We start from the raw sequence: 22654 nt of genomic DNA on the forward strand, positions 1-22654 counted from the left end.
CCAATCCCCGGCCGGGGATTGGGAATTCCGACTCCTACAGCGAGCAATAAAAGACCCTCCTCCTCCTCCTCACATGCACTCTGCACTGTGAGGAGGAGGAGAGTGCGCGAGCGACGGTAGACCCGGCCATCACTCGGGACACATTCCGGTGATGGCCGGGTATTACCCGGCCCCATAGACTTCTATGGGAGCCGGGCGGCCGGGCACCCGGCCGAAAATAGAGCATGCCCTATTTTTTGACGGCCGGTTTTCCCGGCCGTAAAAAAATCGGTCGTGTGAATAGCCTTATTAGGGGTCTATTATTCCTAATGCAGCCGGGTGCCGGCCGATTTATGAACGGCCGGCACCCGGCCGGGAAACCGTCGTGTGAATCCCGCCTAAAGTTCGCGTCCTGAGATTTGCAGATACAGTTTAAAGTGGTCGGGCACAGAGGACATTTATTAAGAGCTCCCTGACAACCAAAAATAAGCGCCCTGGTACACCCCCGGAACTAGGACACCTCTGCTTATTAGGGAATTCTACATTTCAAGAGAGGGAACCCACAGTGAAGACCCTCGTCTTTTATTAGTCACACAAAGTACCTGTATTAAGTAAAACAACTACTCCAAGTTTTCTCTCCACAAGGGATGGAGGAAGCTTTACGGTTTTATAACACCAAGTTTCCTTTTACCTGGTGCGGTTATGAAGAATGAGAAAATAAAAATATATGATTACATTTAGTTAATTGGTTTTCAGTGAGCCCATGACTGCACCATTAGAGAGACGGCCTCCCTCCTGGACAGGAGACAGAAGCTCTATAAAGAGAGGGAACACCCCCATCCTCCACTGTAGCAAGACTCATGGAGCTATTAGGACAAATACGTAAATATATTTATTTATTTTTAAATGAAGACGACCCCCACTGTCCTCCTCAATATATACAATAATCAGCCATAACATTAAAACCACTGACAGGTGACGTGAAGAACATTGACAATGGCACCTGACAAGGGAGGAGATATTTGGCAGCAAATTAACAGGTTTTAAAGTTGATGTGTTGGAAACATGGGCAGGCAAAAGAATCTGAGCGACTTTGACAAGGGCCAAATTGTAGACGACTGGGTCAAAGCATCTCCAAAAAGGAAGGTCTTCTGGGGTGTTCCTAGTATGCAGTGGTTAGTACGTATCAAAAGTGGTCCAAGGAAGGACAACTGGTGAAAGGGTCATTGATGTGCGTGGGTAACAAAGGCCTGGCCCTCTGGTCCGATCCCTCAGGAGAACTACTGCAGAACAAACTGTTCTAAAACATAATGCTGGCTATGATTGAAAGGTGTCTGAACACACAGAGCATTTCAGCTCGATTTAGGGCTGCATCACTGCGGACTAGTCAGAGTAGCCATGCTGACACCTGTCCTTCTACAATGGGCATCGGAACTGACCATAAATCAACGGAAGAAAGTTGCATGATCTGCTTAATCAAGTTAACTTTTACATCAAATGAATGGCCGGGTGCGTGTGCGTCGCTTTCCTGGGGAAGAGATGGCACCAGGATGCATTATGGGAAGGACTACTGTAGAACAAATTGCTGAGAAACTTAGTGCTGGCGGCAGAGTGGCTGAGACATTGAGGTGCTTTGGGCAATGTTCTGCTGGAAAAACTTGGGTCCTGGCATTCACGTAGATGTTATTTTGAAACATACCACCTACCTAAACATGGTCGTATATCAAGTAAACCCGTTCATGGCAGCAGTATTGTCAAATGTCAGTGGCCTCTTTCAGCAGGATAATGTGCCCTGCCGCACTGCAAACATTATTCAGGAACGGTTTGAGGGACATGACAAAGAGTTCAATGACTTCAAAGTGTTCAGGGCTCAAAGTGTTCACTTCAACTCCAAATTCCCCAGATCTTAATCCGATCGATCATCTGTGGGATGTGCTGGAAAAACAAGTCCGATCCATGGAGGCCGCACCTCAAGACTTACGGAACTTAAAAGGATCTGCTGCTAACGTCTTGTGCCAGATACAACAGGAACCTTCAGAGGACTTGTGGAGTTCCATGCCTCGATGAATCAGAGTGTTTTGTTGGCATGAAGGGGACATACACAATATTAGGAAGGTGGTTTTAATGTTATGGCTGATGGGTGTATATCTTAGGATCTGTGAAAACCAAGTTTAGAGCCTTCTATCGGAGTTACACATCATGAGGACTCCCGAAGTATACCTTCCACGGAAACCTGCAACGTATCTCACTGAGTAGACATACAATGAGACACGTTGCCTATACAACCCTTTCCCCTCGCAGGCAGCGCTTCACTGAACAATACACGGTATAGGGGAACAAGGGTGATCTTTACTACTCCCATGTAGAAGATGCAGTCAGTGTAAAAGAGGTAAACAGTGATCACCCCACCTCTCCTTCACCTCTTCCATACTCCTCCTTGTTCCCCATATACTATGTATAGTTCATAGAAACAATGCCTGTCATGCTGTATGTATTGTAGTTTGTTCCCCTCTTGCAGCCGCCTCATTCGGGGAGTATGTATTGTGCCCAACTATGAGGTGCGGGCCGGAAGTGGGGAGCTTTCTTGCCTGCAGCATGAGCACAGCTAGGTGGACATGACTAAGCATGAGCTGGGGGTAGATATATACTGCTGTGATGGTGTGGCGAGGAGAAGGGGGTCACATCCACCGTGCACACTGCAGGCTCTATTGTCTCTGTTCTAGAGAAGGTTATTCAAGGAGCAAGATCAGGTCAAGCCTCCTCCGATCCTCTGAGGCGGAGATACACAGTATTGCAAGGATTGAGTTTGCCCAGGGTAGCTCCAGTGATAACTGTTCAGTTACATCACTGGAGCTTCTCACCTTATTCGTTTAACGGAGTCCTGTGACGGATGCCATATAGTGCCATCTGCCAGCTATAGGCCCACATTGTAAAAACAAATAAAAATGATGTTTAGGGTATATGCTTTTTACTGGACTCCGCAGGATGGAATAGTGTAGTGTACTACGCTAGTCTATACAGTTTTATTGCTGTATACTGACGTAGATCAGCCCGACAAAGGCCAAACAGATGGTTCAGTGAGACACCTCAGGTAATGGTTCAAAGTATGGCCATAAGATTTCTTATATACAAAGATATTAAAATAATCCTATGGGCCAGTAACAGATGTGTATCAACTATGAATAATACGGTGGCAATGTATACTGCAGATAACACAATAATGTTAGAAGAGAAGAATTTCTCCTTATTGTTTACTAAACCTTTCTTACTAAGAGTGATAGAATCGTGAGAGGAGGGAAATGTAGGAGAACTTCACTATGGAATGACCACTTGCTCCATTTTGCCTGAATTTTGAATAATTAAATTAACTTCAGAATTATTATTATTGGATTTTTGGATTACAATATTTTGCTTTCTGAACAAATTTAATTTTGGGCGGAGATACGGTTGGATAATATCCGTGTTTGGCTCTAACGCACTGAGGATAAGGGGCCACAACTTCTTGTTATCTTTAGTTTCAGACACTGAAAATAAAAATAAAGAGTAATGTAGGATCATATTATCTACCGGCTTTTAATCATGAGTGGATGTCATTTAATATTGTACTACTTACAGGCTATGTACACCTTTGAAATTAATTCTTTTTATAGTTCATTTGCTTCCTAAATGTCAAATTAAGCAACTTACTAAATTAAAATGTCATTAAAAAACGTCCTACCACTTGGCTGCTGTAGAGCCTGTGTAACGCCTGTAGACAGCTGGTCTCCTGCAAATTGTAACTCAAATCCGTCACTCCACTGCTGCTGGCGCCTGACTCAACCGCTCTCCCTCCTCCTTTATTTTTTTAGTGTTAGAGATAGCCGTGTGTGTGTGTGTGTGTGTGTGTGTGTGTGTGTGTGTGTGTGTGTGTGTGTGGTTGTACATAGCAGGTCCGAGTATAGAGAAATCATCTTGATAGCCACGTGTGCTCTCCTTCCTGTAACGTCTATGGCCACGGCCCGTCGATCGGTCGTTAACCACCGACGGACGTGGCCATGGACAGCTTACTTGCCTGCAGCGTCGCCCCCCAGTCAGGCGCCGGCACTCTCTTCCGGGTTCCGAGTGTCTCCGGCGGGTGCGCGCGCCCACGCGTGCACGGCCTTAAAGGGCCAGTGAGCGCGTTTTGCAAAAAACTGCAATCTGGCCCAGGATGCCCTGGGCTATAAAAAGGGCTCTGCCCTCTTGCCCTTTGCCAGAGCGTTGTTAGTTTTCCCGTTGTTCGTCTTGCTTATGGTCTCCCAGTGTCTTCCAGCCTCCCAGTGTACCTTGCTCTTGTATTCCGTATCCTGTTTCCGTGCTACCTAGTGCTATTGCCGTGCTGTGCTACCTACCGTGCTGTGCTACAGTCTACGCTACCCTGCTACGCCTCACCGAACGACTTCCCACCGCCTGATTCTGGACGTGTCCGCCTCGCCACTGCCTACGATTGCCTCAGGTACTCTCGCTGAACCATTGAACTGTGAACTTTCCGGTTTGGCCAGCTGCCATCCTCGCTACGTGGTACGGCCCAGTGGGTCCACACCCCGCATCGTGACAGTACGCTCTGGCCATGGACCCCGCTGGCCAATTCAAGGGCTTGTCACCCTCCCAAGCCATGCAGGCGGATCTGCTGGATCTCCGAGCTAGGCAGGACCAGCTCCTCCTGGCCGTGGACTCTATGGCGCAGCAGCTAGGGACGCTAGTTGCCTCCATTCCTGCTTCTATACAAGTTCCTCAAGCCGACCCTCCTGTTGCTCCTCCTGGCAGTTCCTGTACGGACCCTCGGTTCTCGCTGCCATTGCCCTCTCGGTTCGAGGGAGACGCCAGTGCTTGTCGGGGGTTCCTGAACCAATGCCACATTCATTTTACCCTGCACTCTCGGGCATTTCCGTCAGATGGAGCCAAGATCGCATTTATCATCTCCCTCCTGACTGGCAAGGCCCTGGCATGGGCTAACCCTATCTGGGAACGTCAGGGACCCGAGACCCGAGACTTCCAGGAGTTTGCACGAATATTCCGAACCGTTTTTGAGGAACCAGGACGAGTCTCATCAGCCGCCACCGCCATCTTCAACCTTCGCCAAGAGGACAACTCCGTGGGCGAGTATACTATTCAGTTCTGGACTCTGGCAGGAGAGCTATCCTGGAACAATGAGGCATTTGTGGCATCCTATTGGCATGGCCTGTCGCCCGAGATCAAGGACGAACTGGCTGCCTCCCGCGTTGGACGACTTGATTCTGCTTGCCACTCGGGTTGACATAAGGCTGAGGGAGAGATCCCATGAGGTTCGTCAGGAGCGCCGACGTCCTAGACTGGCGCCCAACTTTCAGCAACCCCTCTTGCCTGCTTCTATCGCTTTGCCTGAGGTTCCGATGCAAGTTGACCGACTAAAATTATCGGTCCAGGAGAAACAGCGCAGGCGCACCTCTGGACTGTGCTTATATTGCGGCCTCGCTGGCCACGTCGTGCGTCTGTGTCCTCACAAGCCAAAAAACCCCAGCGCCTAGGCTTGGTTGGAGAGACAACCCTGGGCGTCAACACATTGAAGCAAGAACTCTCCTCCAAACTATTTATCCCTGTAACCATTATTGCTGGCGAGAGGTCTCATCAGGTCTCCGCATATCTGGACTCCGGCTCTGCAGCCAACTTCATCTGCCAGGATCTTGTGGATCTCCTACAGTTGCCCACTATCCCGCTTGAAAGGCCGCTGATGGTTGCCTCGGTGGATGGACTGCCATTACCAGACCCAGTTGTGTCTGTAACCAAGCCGTTGAAACTCCAAGTGGGAGCCCTTCATGCTGAGATCATCTCTCTGTTCATCCTGTCCAAGGCCGTCAACCCCGTGCTGCTGGGGTTGCCTTGGCTTTGTCTGCACGCCCCCGTCCTGGATTGGAACTCTGGAGAGGTTCTCCAGTGGGGTCCGAAGTGTATTGACCGCTGTCTGAGTCACATCCAGTCGCCACAGCCCGCTCCTCTTCAGTCGTTGGCAGGTTTGCCCCTCTGTTTCTCTATGTTCGGCGATGTCTTCAATAAAAAGGAGGCCGAGACCTTGCCGCCACACCGGGCATATGACTGCCCAATCGACCTGGTTCCGGAATCGTCTCCTCCTCGTGGTAGAGTGTATCCTCTCTCCTTGCCAGAGACCCAGTCCATGTCGGCTTACATCAAGGAGAACCTGGAGAGGGGTTTCATTCGTAAATCTTCATCCCCGGCCGGAGCAGGGTTCTTCTTTGTTAAAAAGAAAGATGGATCATTACGACCTTGCATCGACTACCGAGGTCTAAACCAGATCACGGTGAAGAACAGGTATCCTCTGCCTTTAATTTCTGAACTGTTTGATCGCATACGGGGGGCAAAATTTTTTTCTAAACTGGACCTGCGGGGGGCCTATAATCTGATCCGGATTCGTCGAGGTGACGAGTGGAAGACTGCCTTTAATACTCGTGATGGGCATTACGAATACTTAGTCATGCCCTTCGGCCTGTGTAACGCTCCCGCAGTATTCCAAGAATTTGTCAATGACATTTTTCGTGATCTCCTGTATGTTTGTGTTGTGGTGTATCTCGATGACATTCTGATTTTTTCCCCAGACCCAGTAACTCATCAAAGTCATGTCCGCCAGGTGTTGCTCCGTCTAAGAGAGAATCGACTTTACGCCAAATTGGAGAAGTGTGTGTTCGAGAAGAAGTCTCTATCCTTCCTGGGCTATATTATCTCAGATCAGGGTCTCAAGATGGATCCCCAGAAGGTAAAGGCCGTCCTGGAGTGGCCACGCCCCCAAGGCTTAAGGGCCATCCAACGCTTTCTAGGATTCGCCAACTTCTACCGACTCTTCATCCCCAACTTCTCATCTTTGACAGCACCTGTCTCCACCCTCACTAAGAAAGGTATGAATGCCAAGTTGTGGACCCCGGAGGCTGAAGCCGCATTTGAATCCTTAAAGAAAGCCTTCACATCTGCCTCCATTCTGCACCATCCGGACGTATCCTTACAGTTTTCGTTAGAGGTGGACGCCTCCTCGGTGGGTGCTGGTGCACTGTTGTTCCAGAAAAGACCGAAAGGCAAGGCCGTGGTATGCGGTTACTATTCCAAGCTGTTTTCTCCCGCAGAGCGTAACTACTCGATTGGGGACCGGGAGTTACTGGCCATCAAACTGGCTCTGCAGGAGTGGAGAAACCTACTGGAAGGCGCGGTTCATCCTATCCTGATCTTCACGGATCACAAGAATTTGACCTACATACAGACGGCCCAGCGGTTGAATCCTTGTCAAGCCAGGTGGTCGTTGTTCTTTGCTCGGTTCCGGTTCGAACGCCACTACCATCCCGCCGACAAGAATGTGAGGGCCGATGCCTTGTCTAGATTTTTCGAAACCGAGGACGCCATGGAATCTCCACAGAATATCATTGACCCATCCTGTATCTTCTCTGTGAATCCCCTGCAAGTCAGAGACATTCCTCCGGGTAGGACTTTTGTGCGTCTGGTTGACAGAGGAAGAATTCTTCGCTGGGGTCACAACTCTAAGCTGGCAGGTCACGCGGGTGCTCGTAAGACCCAAGATTTAATCACCCGTCAGTTCTGGTGGCCCACGCTGCCCAAGGATGTCATGGACTTTGTCTCCTCTTGCACAGTCTGTGCAGCAAATAAAGTTGCTCACTCCAGACCTGCGGGCCTGCTCCAACCACTGCCTGTGCCCGTTGCCCCGTGGCAACATGTCGCTATGGACTTCGTCACGGATCTTCCTCCTTCTGCGAGTTGCAGTGTGATCTGGGTGGTGGTGGATCGATTTTCCAAGATGGCTCACTTCATCCCGTTGACCGCTCTGCCATCTGCTACGCGGTTGGCTGACCTCTTCATACAGCACATCTTCCGTCTGCACGGATTGCCCCTGCATATTGTCTCGGACAGAGGTGTCCAGTTCACCTCGAAGTTTTGGAGAGCACTCTGCGGCCTCCTTGGTGTGAAATTGGACTTCTCTTCGGCCTATCATCCCCAGTCCAACGGGCAAGTCGAGAGAGTTAACCAGATTATGGAGAACTACCTACGTCACTTTGTGTCCAGGCGCCATGATGATTGGGTGGAGTTGCTCCCGTGGGCAGAGTTCTCCTATAACAACCACAACAGTGAGTCGACCACATCCAGTCCATTTTTCATCGTCTACGGCCAACATCCTCGTATACCTCTTCCTGTTTCTACAATGTCCCAGATGCCTGCAGCCGACTCCACCTTCAGGGACTTTCTACAGATATGGCAACAGACCCGATCTTCTATCCTCTTGGCGGTGGACCGCATGAAGAGAAAGGCAGATACAAGAAGACGGGTTCCTCCGCAGTTCCTTCCAGGGACTAAAGTCTGGCTGTCTTCTAGGAATATCCGGCTGAAGGTGCCGTCATGCAAATTTGCCCCGAGGTTCCTTGGTCCCTTTGAAGTCCTGCTACAAATTAACCCGGTATCCTACAAGCTGCGGCTCCCCCCCACTCTCAGGATCCCTAACTCCTTTCACGTCTCCCTGCTAAAACCGGTGGTCCTGAACCGCTACTCCAGGACTCCTAGTCCCACAGTGGTTCCTGGCGGCCCATCTGGGACTTTCGAGGTAAAGGAGATTCTGGCTACCAAGAAGGTGGGAGGAAGGACATTTTATTTGGTGGACTGGAGGGGGTTCGGCCCAGAAGAGAGGTCTTGGGAGCCAGAGGAGAACATCGATGCCCCTGTCCTTGTGAGGAAGTTTCTCTCTCGCTCTGGTCCCAAGAAGAGGGGGCGTAAGAGGGGAGATACTGTAACGTCTATGGCCACGGCCCGTCGATCGGTCGTTAACCCCGACGGCCGTGGCCATGGACAGCTTACCTGCCTGCAGCGTCGCCCCCCAGTCAGGCGCCGGCACTCTTTTCCGGGTTCAGAGTGTCTCCGGCGGGTGCGCGCGCCCACGCATGCACGGCCTTAAAGGGCCAGTGCGCGTGTTTTGCAAAAAACTGCAATCTGGCCCAGGATGCCCTGGGCTATAAATAGGGCTCTGCCCTCTTGCCCTTTGCCAGAGCGTTGTTAGTTTTCCCGTTGTTCATCTTGCTTATGGTCTCCCAGTGTCTTCCAGCCTCCCAGTGTACCTTGCTCCTGTATTCCGTATCCTGTTTCCGTGCTACCTAGTGCTATTGCCGTGCTGTGCTACCTACCATGCTGTGCTACAGTCTACGCTACCCTGCTACGCCTCACCGAACGACTTCCCACCGCCTGATTCTGGACGTGTCCGCCTCGCCACTGCCTACGATTGCCTCAGGTACTCTCGCTGAACCATTGAACTGTGTACTTTCCGGTTTGGCCAGCTGCCATCCCCGCTACGTGGTACGGCCCAGTGGGTCCACACCCCGCATCGTAACACTTCCTATCTTCACTATGATACTAACAGCTTGTGTGATCTTGTCTGTGAAACACTCCGCTGCCATCTCTAACACTGAGAGAAGGGAGGGGGAAGAGCAGTTGAGTCAGCCATTAGGAGCAGTGCACTGACGGATTTGAGTTAGAATTTGCAGGAGACCAACTGTCTACAGGGGTTTTGCAAAGTCCACAGCAGCCAAATGGTAGGAAATAGTAATGAAGACTATTTAGAAAGTTGCTTCATTTTGCATTGAGAATGAAAATCAACAATAAAAAAAATTTCAGTTCAAAAAGGTGTACATAGCCTTTAAAAGGAACCGGTTAGTAGGTTTAAATCCAATAAACCACCAGTATGTATGCCGTCATGAAGCCAGAGTTTAGCGCTCTTAACTTGCCTACCTCGAAAAAAGGACATTTAGAGAATGGTTACTAAAGTAAATGACAACTTACCGGAAGAAGTCCAGCAGCATCAGGTGCATGCACATATGAAGCCGAGGACACTACACCTCACTTTACTGTGCATGCGCAGTGAACTGTCCTCTGCTTCATATGCGCCTGATGTCGCTCCCGAGCTCCTTTCGGTAAGTTGTAATTTACTTTACTAAATATTCCCTAACGTCTGTTTATGAGGTAGGCAGGTATTGAACACTAGACCCCGGCTGTATACCGGTATGCTGGTTGTTTAGTGGCTCCAAACCTACTGATAGGTTCCCTTAAATATTATTGGTTGATCAAGGTTTCTAAGAAGGTGTGAACCTCTACTGTTTCGATATCAATGTATTTCTATGTTATTAATTATGGTATTAAATCAGCTGCACGTCCCGAATATGTTATAGAATCACTGGTTGCGCAATTCCCAAAAGTCTGCTGGAAACCATCTGGAGAGAGCGTGCAAATAAAACCGCAACCCCAAATCCGTCACAACTCTGATCGACAGAATCGAAGGCTACTCTGAGGTATTCGCCAGAGCCCACCGCACGGCGGGATGGTTTTTGATGCACAGAACCTAGGTTGTTCTAACAGATTTCAGTGTTGGATAAGGGGTGCAATGCAGGCTACACCTGAACAGGTAACCAGACAGCCAGAGGGTAAACAGAAAGTCCAAAACAGAGCTAGTGGAAATCAGGTACAGCAGAGGTCACAACCAGCCGGGAGCAGATAACCAAAACCGGTAAACAAGGGGTTAACGAGAGACAAGCCGAGGTCAGTTTCCAAGAATTCCAGGGCACAGGGTAAGTGAGAGCTTCATCACAACACCTAAGAAAGAAGAAAATTCATAAGCAAAGAAAGCTGGAGGAGGCCAGGTATAAATACCCCACCCTACACCTGACAGGAAGAAAACAGAGAAGTGGGACAGGCTCAGGAAGGAAAGAGAATCCCCCAGAAGCTACATCAGTAGTCATGGCGATCTTAAAGACACAGACGCTTCCTAACAGAATACAGATAAATCAGAACAGAATCTTAAGGGTGTCTGGTCTCCTTACACAAGGTTAGAAGCTCATACCGCAAACAACAGGGGGCTGATATTAACCCCTTCCAGCATCGCTCCTTACATGTTCAGCACAGACAGGAGGTAAAGTAAGGAACGTCTGTTTGGAGCTCAGGCATTGACCCCATCAGGAACGTCTGACAAACTCTCCGATTTTATGAGCAGGATGACAAAGGGAAATCATTGTGTGTGGGCGGGGGGAGCAGGACTCACAGGCTTTCTCTAGGAGTCCTGCCAGTATTTATACCGTTCTTTACATGAAAATACTAAAAGAGGTCATAGAAAACGTTATATCCCAGATCTCAGCGTCTACCCCCCGATCCCATGCTGCCCTCTGATAGCGGAACATAAGAGACCTGACACATCTACACTAAATGGATTGTTCTAACTGGACAAATCTTCTCAAAAAGGAGGCTGGTCCAGAAAGTAGCCGCGCGCCATGGGACCTGCGGCTGAAAGATCCGACTATCAGCTCATATCACCGGACAAAACTGCGGGCGGTCACATAATTAATATGTATGTAATATTACACAACTCCCAATCATATGAACCCCAACAATATAATACAATGGAAGTCGCTCTTTAACCCTCTCACTGCTTGTCCGGAGCTGTGCTCATGCAGGAGGAAAAGTACTGAGCGCAGCTCGGACAGTAGTGTTACTGCAGGGAGAACGGCGTGTAATGAGCAGCAGCTTCTCCCTGCACAGTAACAGTAAAGTTTAACGGTCCATGACCACCCTGACCAGGTCTTCTACATTTCTAGCGTCCTGCTGCTGGATTCCGCTTGTTCTTGAGTTCAATCCCCCTGAAACTCCATTCCAATAAAATGTTTAAAATAAAATGTAATGGAGTATAAAATAAATAAAGAATTATATCTCCGCACACACATTGTTCAACCTGTTTTACTTACAATCGAACTAAAATAGGAAATAAAAAGAGACACGGCGCCACATAGTGCAAAGTAAAAGCCGGATGGGGCAAGGGAGCAAACTTGGTTAAGAAAACGCTCACCTGGCCCAAAAGACACAATGAGTGCCAAAAGGGTAGTAGTGGTAGTAAGGCTGCTGCTGCCAAGTCCAAATCACAACAAATGGGGTTTGTTGTCCCGAGGATAATTGTAAAAAATAAAACTAGGACCATCGGCGCTGCACGGATGAACAGAAAAATGGACGACTTAGATAACCATCATGGCAAAGTTTAATGGAAGGGCTACGCGTTTCAACACCGAACTGGTGTCTTCATCAGGCCAGTATAGACTGTGCAATACATCATACATTTATATACATACTGGGAAGGAGAAAAGGACCGCCAAAAACAGCAGGTCAAAGGTCAGACACAATGTAAAGTTTACACATGACAAAGAAAGACAATAATGATAACTAAAAGAATGGTGTTATAACACCACATTAGACATAAAGATTCACATTTTAATAAATAAAAGCTAGAAAAATAATGACATTAGCCGAAAGACACAGTACGGCTCACCTTGCCGACTTTGCATAAGATGAAACATAAATGAATCATTACCTCAATGGTCCCAGTGGTAACCACAGTGGTAAATAGTTAATACTTTACCAAATTGAGCATGGATTATTTGTAAAAGGTTTATTTTAGCCGCTAGATTTTGGTGCCGCTGGAGTGGCGTCCCCGGTTGCCTAGCAACCCAGACAGCACTGAGGCCGGAAATACGTACTGAGAAGCGAGCTGAACCGCATACAGGCTTAAAGAAAAAAACCCGAATAACTAAATAGTGATGACCAAATGTGCAAGAGATCCATTACAACAGGTAAGGGAATTCAATGTGGGCTATAATAAAGCATATTAGAATACAGGGACAAACACATACGCGTCCCTGGTTGCCAAGCAACCCGGCCGATGCAGAAAACCCTGACATAGCCAATGGAGCACAGCGTTGGACCGCATGTGACCCAGGGAGGGTAAAGAACAAAAATACTTGTACATTGCTGACTATACTTGATAACATGATATGATATATATGCACATAATATCAATATTCCACAGAAAAATATATAAAAAATATATTTATAAACCAAATTCTGAGAATATATTATACTTAAAACTACATAAGAGGCATAAAAATGACATAAAAGATCTTGATAAAACTTGTGTTGTACTTAAAATCATACATAAAATTGATCATAATGTTTTTACCAACAAAAACAGGAAGAGTTGATCGCGGCCAGGACACCACGATAGTGGCCCAGAAAGACACAGTTCAGGAATCCACACTAAGATATCACATTCAAAAAAGTGAGTCAAATACGATCCATGCTTAAAATACCCAATAATTGTTGTTGTAATAAGGAAATGATAACTAATATATTTACATGGTAGAGCTGCTTATAGTAATACTGACCAGCAGCAATGGAACAAAAAGGTCTATATCCGTATGAGAGAAAGGATTCGATTTATTCCAGAGATGATTCGGTGAGATCATTTAACCCATTGGGATATAAAGTACCCAATTTATATATCCAGAAATTTTCTCTCTGTTTGAGTCTAATAAATCTGTCCGATAAGTCAGCTGGTATTTGCTCAATAGGGGTGACTTTTATGTGTATAAAGCTGCAGTCATGTTTTGAAGCACAGTGTCGTGATACGCTTTGTTTTAAAAAACCTTTGCCCACATTCGACCTATGCTTGTTGATACGATTTCTTAGAGTCTGCGTTGTCCGGCCCACATATTGTAGCTTACATGTACATTGAAGCACATATATTACATATGTGCTCCCACAATTAAGGTAATTTTTAATTGGGAAGTTTTCACCCGTTAGTGCAAAAACAAACTCTGTACACTAATTGGTGAGATTGTTACAGCATAGACATCTGTTTCGGCCACAACAAAAAGAGCCCCTCACTTCAAATGACAGGGCTTGGTTAGTCTTTTTAATACCTCACATTTTACTGGGAGCTACTAGGTTTTTTATTGTTTTCGCCCGTCTGTAAGTGATTTTGGGATTTACAGAGATTAGAGGCTTTAGGAAGGGATCATTGGTCAAAATATGCCAATGCTTCCTGAATATGGACATGATCGATGAACTACCTTTATTGAATGTTGTGATAAAATTACTCTTTCGTTCCATGTTGTCAGAGCTCTCTATACATGTAGTTGTTTTTATTTGTAAGCATTCATCCTGGGTCAAAGTCCTGGCTTTCAATTCTGCCCCCTTTAGTAGACTCCTTGGAAACCCTTTTTCCAGGAATCTTTTATTCAAAATTTCACATTCCTTATTGAAATGTAGTTCATCAGAACAATTTTTTCTAATTCTGCGGTATTGGCCAAAAGGGACATTTTTAAGCCATGGGGAGTAATGCGCGCTTTTAAAATCAAGGTAGCTATTCACGTCTACTGTTTTAAAATGTGTTCTAGTTAAAAAGCGGCCATCCTTTTTCTCGATCGTCAAATCTAAAAAGTCAATACTACTATCTGAGAACGTGTGGGTAAAAGACAGACCAAACTTATTCTTATTCAAAGAGTCTATAAAATTATTCGCAGTGGATGCATCACCCTTCCAGATAAAAAACAAGTCATCGATATAGCGCTTGTAGAACACAATTTTATCTCTAAAGGTATGTTCATTCAGTATAAGAGAGTTTTCGAAAAGCCCCATATACAAATTTGCGTATGAGGGGGCAAAACGTGACCCCATTGCGCAGCCCTTGATTTGTTTGTAAAAGTCACCATCAAAAGTAAGAACATTGTGCGTTAAAATGAACTCTATACAGTCCATAATAAAAAACCTAGTAGCTCCCAGTAAAATGTGTGGTATTAAAAAGACTAACCAAGCCCTGTCATTTGATGTGAGGGGTTCCTTTTGTTGTGGCCGAAACAGATGTCTATGCTGTAACAATATCACCAATAAGTGTACGGTGTTTGTTTCTGCACTGACGGGTGAAAAGTTCCCAATTAAAAATGACCTTAATTGTGGGAGCACATATGTAATATATGTGCTTCAATGTACATGTAAGCTACAATATGTGGGCCGGACAACGCAGACTCTAAGAAATCGTATCAACAAGCATAGGTCGAATGTGGGCAAAGGTTTTTTAAAACAAAGCGTATCACGACACTGTGCTTCAAAACATGACTGCAGCTTTATACACATAAAAGTCACCCCTATTGAGCAAATACCAGCTGACTTATCGGACAGATTTATTAGACTCAAACAGAGAGAAAATTTCTGGATATATAAATTGGGTACTTTATATCCCAATGGGTTAAATGATCTCACCGAATCATCTCTGGAATAAATCTAATCCTTTCTCTCATACGGATATAGACCTTTTTGTTCCATTGCTGCTGGTCAGTATTACTATAAGCAGCTCTACCATGTAAATATATTAGTTATCATTTCCTTATTACAACAACAATTATTGGGTATTTTAAGCATGGATCGTATTTGACTCACTTTTTTGAATGTGATATCTTAGTGTGGATTCCTGAACTGTGTCTTTCTGGGCCACTATCGTGGTGTCCTGGCCGCGATCAACTCTTCCTGTTTTTGTTGGTAAAAACATTATGATCAATTTTATGTATGATTTTAAGTACAACACAAGTTTTATCAAGATCTTTTATGTCATTTTTATGCCTCTTATGTAGTTTTAAGTATAATATATTCTCAGAATTTGGTTTATAAATATATTTTTTATATATTTTTCTGTGGAATATTGATATTATGTGCATATATATCATATCATGTTATCAAGTATAGTCAGCAATGTACAAGTATTTTTGTTCTTTACCCTCCCTGGGTCACATGCGGTCCAACGCTGTGCTCCATTGGCTATGTCAGGGTTTTCTGCATCGGCCGGGTTGCTTGGCAACCAGGGACGCGTATGTGTTTGTCCCTGTATTCTAATATGCTTTATTATAGCCCACATTGAATTCCCTTACCTGTTGTAATGGATCTCTTGCACATTTGGTCATCACTATTTAGTTATTCGGGTTTTTTTCTTTAAGCCTGTATGCGGTTCAGCTCGCTTCTCAGTACGTATTTCCGGCCCCAGTGCTGTCTGGGTTGCTAGGCAACCAGGGACGCCGCTCCAGCGGCACCAAAATCTAGCAGCTAAAATAAACCTTTTACAAATAATCCATGCTCAATTTGGTAAAGTATTAACTATTTACCACTGTGGTTACCACTGGGACCATTGAGGTAATGATTCATTTATGTTTCATCTTATGCAAAGTCGGCAAGGTGAGCCGTACTGTGTCTTTCGGCTAATGTCATTATTTTTCTAGCTTTTATTTATTAAAATGTGAATCTTTATGTCTAATGTGGTGTTATAACACCATTCTTTTAGTTATCATTATTGTCTTTCTTTGTCATGTGTAAACTTTACATTGTGTCTGACCCCTGACATTTGACTAGCTGTTTTTGGCGGTCCTTTTCTCCTTCCCAGTATGTATATAAATGTATGATGTATTGCACAGTCTATACTGGCCTAATGAAGACACCAGTTCGGTGTTGAAACGCGTAGCCCTTCCATTAAACTTTGCCATGATGGTTATCTAAGTCGTCCATTTTTCTGTTCATCCGTGCAGCGCCGATGGTCCTATTTTTTATTTTTTACAATTACTTACAATCGGACAGATCCCTGGATCCACATTCCTCATTACTACCAGTGACCCTGTGTATTGCGCCTTACAAGGAAGATCTTTAACCCTTTCTTATCTCTCTCCACACTTTACCATTACCAAATCCTGTGGGAGTCGGTTCCATGACTTTACGGTTCGGACAGTGATGTGCAGCATTAGGACTTTGTCATGAAATTGCATTCAACTCATCTGAATGTGGTTACTACAAATTCATGCACCTGCTGCATAAAGAACCACATTCAGATATATGGAAACTTCTGCGTGTGAACATAACCTAGTGCAGCACTGCAGCAAAGCGAGGAACGTGTGATCAGAGATGAGGAATCGCCTGTTTATACTGCACATGACGAAATTAACACTTAAGAAATAAACAAACAAAATATAATATCTGTATCTTCTCACCTTGTGATGTGCGCGGCCGGTAGTCCTCCATCATGACCTCCTCGTACAGATCCTTGTGACCTTCTAGATACTCCCACTCCTCCATGGAGAAATAGACAGTGACATCCTGACACCTTATAGGAACCTGACACACACAATGATACAGTCATCACCCAGACACCTCCAGTGCTGTTACTGTAGAATTTCCCAGCAGTGTCACCTCTCCAGTCAGCAGCTCAGTCATCTTGTAGATCAGTTCTAAGATCTTCTTCTCAGGTATCCGGGAGTGAAGGGGAGGTTCTGTGATGGGGCTCTGACTACTGCTCCATCCTCCTGACTCATGGATGATGGGAGTCGTACAGTCACCCGATGTCTTCTTCACTATTGTGTACTCCTGTGTATGGAGAGAGACACTTAGAGAACTGAACACAGTATTCCCCCCTCAGTAGAAGAGGAAGATTGTGACCCCGCTGTATAGAGCTCTAGTGACCCCACATCTGTAATACTGGAGACCTCACCTACAAAAAGACATTGAGGAAATAGAACGAGGCCAAAACTAAGAAGGAAATAATATTGGGGGGACTAGATGGACCATGTGCTCTCCTCCTGCCGTCATCTTCTAGGTTTCTATATAGAGGTCATCCTGATTCTCCTGGTTCCTTGTCATTCTCATTGCTCTACAACATTACTATTGCTGCATTGGTGACATGACATATAACTGACCATATTGGTGGCTGATCTTCAGCTTTTCTGCTGATGGCTTCTTAACGTCACTTGGAAGGTCTGGACGCTGTTATACAGGACACTGGATTCTTCCTATTATGTATTGTCCCTTCCTTATGTGGGACTTGTTCTATAATGTAGAAAAGTTTACCTCTCCGCTCAACAGGTAGATGATCTCCAAGGTGAAGTCTAATATTCTTCTGCTCATCTCATTCCTGTCCTTGTCCATCCTTGGTGGGTCACTCAGGAGAAGGAACGTTGTGAAGGAGAAGATGAGAAAACTGGAGGAACCGGAGGATCTAGTACTGCAGACGTCTTTATGAAGAAAGGAGAAGATGGAGATCATACAGGGGACAACATCATGTGTGACATACAGAACCTCACTTATTCATCATTGAGAGAAACATCTTCTCAGAGCCGTCACCACATGGAATAAAGGGGTATTCCCAACACGGACATTTCTCCCCAGGATATGCCAGAAATGTCTGGTAGATGCGGCTCCACCTCTGGGTGGCCTTGTTAGGAGCTTTCTGTAACTCCTATAGAAGTGAATGGAGAGACATAATCTGCTCAGGTCCTCCTGCTATGTAATTTGCTGCCAAAAGATCAGACTGGTGGTCAATGTGACAGATGTCCTTTATGAATTAATACCCTCATAATATCAGATATTAGAAGTTACCTCAGAGATCCTGGACCTTCAGAGACATCTAAATTTCGTATTTATTACAGTATTGACCTATTCCTTCTAGATTGTTTTACCACGGTTCATGGAAATCAACCGCCCAGTATGCACGCGCGGGAGGCCCCGGCCGCCCACTGTGCACGCGCGGGAGGCCACATCTCACACACAGACTTCTGTCAGGTGTAACTTGTCCTCCACCTTGTACATTACTCTGTGCTCCTCCTTCTAGACCTGTCCTCTGCTAATACATTACTCTGTGCTTCTCCTTCTAGACCTGTCTTCTGCTTCTACATTACTCTGTGCTCCTCCTTCCAGACCTATCCTCCACCTTCTACATTACTCTGTGCGCCTCCTTCCAGACCTGTCCTCCACATTCTACATTACTTTGTGCTCCTCCTTCCAGACCTGTCCTCCACCTTCTACATTACTCTGTGCTCCTCCTTCTAGACCCGTCCTCTGCTTCTACATTATTCTGTGCTCCTCCTTCTAGACCTGTCCTCTGCTTCTACATTACTCTGTGCTCTTCCTTCTAGACCTGTCCTCTGCTTCTACATTACTCTGTGCTCCTCCTTCTAGACCTGTCTTCTGCTTCTACATTACTCTGTGCTCCTCCTTCCAGACCTGTCCTCCACCTTCTACATTACTCTGTGCGCCTCCTTCCAGACCTGTCCTCCACCTTCTACATTACTCTGTGCTCCTCCTTCTAGACCCGTCCTCTGCTTCTACATTATTCTGTGCTCCTCCTTCCAGACCTGTCCTCTGCTTCTACATTATTCTGTGCTCGTCCTTCTAGACCTGTCCTCTGCTTCTACATTACTCTGTGCTCCTCCTTCTAGACCTGTCCTCTGCTTCTACATTACTCTGTGCTCCTCCTTCTAGATCTGTCCTCTGCTTCTACATTACTCCGTGCTCCTCCTTCTCGACATGTCCTCTGCTTCTAAATTACTCTGTGCTCCTCCTTCTAGACCGTTCCTCTGCTTCTACATTACTCTATGCTGCTCTTTCTAGACCTGTCCACCACCTTCTAGACATGTCCACCACCTTCTAGACCTGTCCACCACCTTCTAGACCGGTCCTCTGCTTCTACATTACTCTGTGCTCCTCCTTCTAGACCGGTTCTCTGATTCTACATTACTCTGTGCTCCTCCTTCTAGACCTGTCCTCTGCTTCTACATAAATCTGTGCTCCTCCTTCTAGACCTGTCCTCTGCTTCTACATTACTCTATGCTGCTCTTTCTAGATCTGTCCTCTGCTAATACATTACACTGTGCTCCTCCTCCTATACTTGTCCTCTGCCTTCTACATTACTCTGTGCTCCTCCTTCTAGACCTGTCCTCTGCTTCTACATTACTCTGTGCTCTTCCTTCTAGACGTGTCCACCACCTTCTAGTCCCGTCCTCTGCTTCTACATTACTCTGTGCAGCTCCTTCTTGACCTGTGCTCTGCTTCTACATTACTCTGTGCTCCTCCTTCTAGACCTGTCCTCTGCTTCTACATTACTCTGTGTTCCTCCTTCTAGACCAGTCCTCTGCTTCTACATTACTCTGTGCTCCTCCTTCTAGACCTGTCCTCCGCTTCTACATTACTCTGTGCTCCTCCTTCTAGACCTGTCCTTCACCTTCTACATTACTCTGTGCTCCTCCTTCTAGACCTGTCCTCCGTCTTCTACATTACTCTGTGCTCCCCCTTCTAGACCTGTCCACCACCTACGACACAGTAGACCACACCATCCTGATACAAATCCTCTAGTTCCTTGACATCACAGACATGGCGCTCTCCTGGATCTCCTCATACTTTACCAACCAAAGACTTCGTATCTCCCATTCACACACCACCTCCTCCTTGTCCCACCCTCTCTCTGTTAGTGTCCCTCAAGGGTCTCAAAGTCAAATTTACCTCTCTGCTCTTGATGTTACCTCCCTGCTATCTAGAGTGTCTAAGGGTATGTTCACACAGCCTATTTTCGTGTCCCGTTCTGTCCCGACGGGCCATTTTTTACGCGGCCATTTTGAAAAACGGCCACAAAATGAAGTGCACGTCACTTCTTGGGCTGTTTTTGGAGCCGTTTTTCATAGACTCTATAGAAAACCGCTCCAAAACCGGCCGTAAAAAACGCAGCGAAAATCGCGATTGGCTTAAAAAAAGTCTGAAAATCAGGAGCGATTTTCCCTTGAAGCTCCGTATTTTCAGACTTTTTTGCGTTTGAATTTGAACATACCCTTAGGGTATGTTCTCACGATTAGCTAAAAACGTCTGAAAATACGGAGCTGTTTTCAAGGGAAAACAGCTCCTGATTTTCATACGTTTTTTAAGCAAATTGCGATTTGCGCTGCGTTTCTTACGGCCGTTTTTTAATGGAGTCAATGAAAAACACCTCCAAAAACGTCCCAAGAAGCGCCCTGCACTTCTTTTGACGAGCCGTCATTTAACGCGTCGTATTTTGACAGCGACGCTTAAAATGAAGGCTCGTGGGAACAGAACATCGTAATTCCCATTGAAAGCAATGGGCAGATGTTTTTAAGCGTATTAGGGGAGTTTTTTCAGACGTAATTCGAGGCGTAAAACGCCCAAATTAATCTGAAACCACTGCGTGTGAACATACCCTAACAGTTATCTCCACCTTCACCTCCCTCTTCCTAAAGATCAACCTGGAGAAAACGGAACCATCTTTACGCCATTTCACTAACCCCCCCCCCCCCTCACCAGAACTATCAATCACAGGTAACGGCTCCACACTTTTCCCGTCTCACAGGTCGCCGTATTGGGATAACCCTTAGGCCGGGTTCACACAGAGTTTTTTGCAGGCGGAAATTCTGCCTCAAGATTTTGAAGTTTGAGGCATAATTTCCTCTGCCTGCACGCCGATTTTTGCTGCGTTTTTCGCCCACGGCTGTTTTTTGACGAGTTTTGCAGCGCGGTTTCCGCGTCAAAAAACAGTGTGAACATAGTCTTAATGTCAGACAGCACAGCCAAGCGCTTCCCACTTCTTGCTGCCTCCACCTCATAAACCCTCTAGAAGTCCGTCTTTCCTCCCTCCCTCCCTCTAGAAGTCCGTCTTTCCTCCCCTCCCTCCCTCTAGAAGTCCGTCTTTCCTCCCCTCCCTCCCACCCTCTAGAAGTCCGTCTTTCCTCCCCTCCCTCCCTCTAGAAGTCCGTCTTTCCTCCCCCCCTCCCTCCCTCTAGAAGTCCGTCTTTCCTCCCCTCCCTCCCTCTAGAAGTCCGTCTTTCCTCCCCTCCCTCCCTCTAGAAGTCCGTCTTTCCTCCCCTCCCTCCCGAAGTCCGTCTTTCCTCCCCTCCCTCCCTCTAGAAGTCCGTCTTTCCTCCCCTCCCTCCCTCTAGAAGTCCGTCTTTCCTCCCCTCCCTCCCTCTAGAAGTCCGTCTTTCCTCCCCTCCCTCCCTCTAGAAGTCCGTCTTTCCTCCCCTCCCTCCCTCTAGAAGTCCGTCTTTCCTCCCCTCCCTCCCTCTAGAAGTCCATCTTTCCTCCCCTCCCTCCCTCTAGAAGTCCGTCTTTCCTCCCCTCCCTCCCTCTAGAAGTCCGTCTTTCCTCCCCTCCCTCTAGAAGTTCGTCTTTCCTCCCCTCCCTCCCTTCCTCTAGAAGTCCGTCTTTCCTCCCCTCCCTCCCTCCAGAAGTCTGTCTTTCCTCCCCTCCCTCCCTCCAGAAGTCTGTCTTTCCTCCCCTCCCTCCCTCTAGAAGTCCGTCTTTCCTCCCCTCCCTCCCTCTAGAAGTCCGTCTTCCTCCCCTCCCTCCCTCTAGAAGTCCGTCTTTCCTCCCCTCCCTCCCTCTAGAAGTCCGTCTTTCCTCCCCTCCCTCTAGAAGTTCGTCTTTCCTCCCCTCCCTCTAGAAGTCTGTCTTTCCTCCCCTCCCTCTAGAAGTTCGTCTTTCCTCCCCTCCCTCTAGAAGTCTGTCTTTCCTCCCCTCCCTCTAGAAGTCCGTCTTTCCTCCCCTCCCTCTAGAAGTCTGTCTTTCCTCCCCTCCCTCTAGAAGTCTGTCTTTCCTCCCCTCCCTCTAGAAGTCCGTCTTTCCTCCCCTCCCTCCCTCTAGAAGTCCGTCTTTTCTCCCCTCCCTCCCTCTAGAAGTCCGTCTTTTCTCCCCTCCCTCCCTCTAGAAGTCCGTCTTTCCTCCCCTCCCTCCCTCTAGAAGTCCGTCTTTCCTCCCCTCCCTCCCTCTAGAAGTCCGTCTTTCCTCCCCTCCCTCCCTCTAGAAGTCCGTCTTTCCTCCCCTCCCTCCCTCTAGAAGTCCGTCTTTCCTCCCCTCCCTCCCTCTAGAAGTCCGTCTTTCCTCCCATCCCTCCCTCTAGAAGTCCGTCTTTCCTCCCCTCCCTCCCTCTAGAAGTCCGTCTTTCCTCCCCTCCCTCCCTCTAGAAGTCCGTCTTTCCTCCCCTCCCTCCCTCTAGAAGTCC

The 22654-nt window shown here is 46.9% G+C and overlaps 2 protein-coding genes across 2 annotated transcripts in view; one reads left to right on the top strand and one right to left on the bottom strand.

The window, feature by feature from the left end:
- LOC142664662 (uncharacterized) overlaps window positions 1-22654 on the top strand; it is a 429232-nt gene that overhangs the window by 35654 nt on the left and 370924 nt on the right. The gene's annotated exons all lie outside the window — the stretch shown is intronic.
- The window catches only part of LOC142664655 (uncharacterized), a 40351-nt gene that overhangs the window by 14103 nt on the left and 3594 nt on the right, over window positions 1-22654 (bottom strand). The window contains exons 2-4 of the mRNA XM_075843863.1: window positions 17725-17888; window positions 17071-17244; window positions 16872-16995 (exon numbers count right to left, since the gene is read on the bottom strand). Of these exons, the coding sequence (XP_075699978.1) occupies window positions 16872-16995; window positions 17071-17244; window positions 17725-17802 (376 nt within the window). The 5' untranslated portion in view covers window positions 17803-17888. The remainder of the gene's footprint in view (window positions 1-16871; window positions 16996-17070; window positions 17245-17724; window positions 17889-22654) is intronic.

The sequence above is a fragment of the Rhinoderma darwinii genome, chromosome 1, assembly GCF_050947455.1.
Source record: "Rhinoderma darwinii isolate aRhiDar2 chromosome 1, aRhiDar2.hap1, whole genome shotgun sequence".
Taxonomy (NCBI): Eukaryota; Metazoa; Chordata; class Amphibia; order Anura; family Rhinodermatidae; genus Rhinoderma; species Rhinoderma darwinii.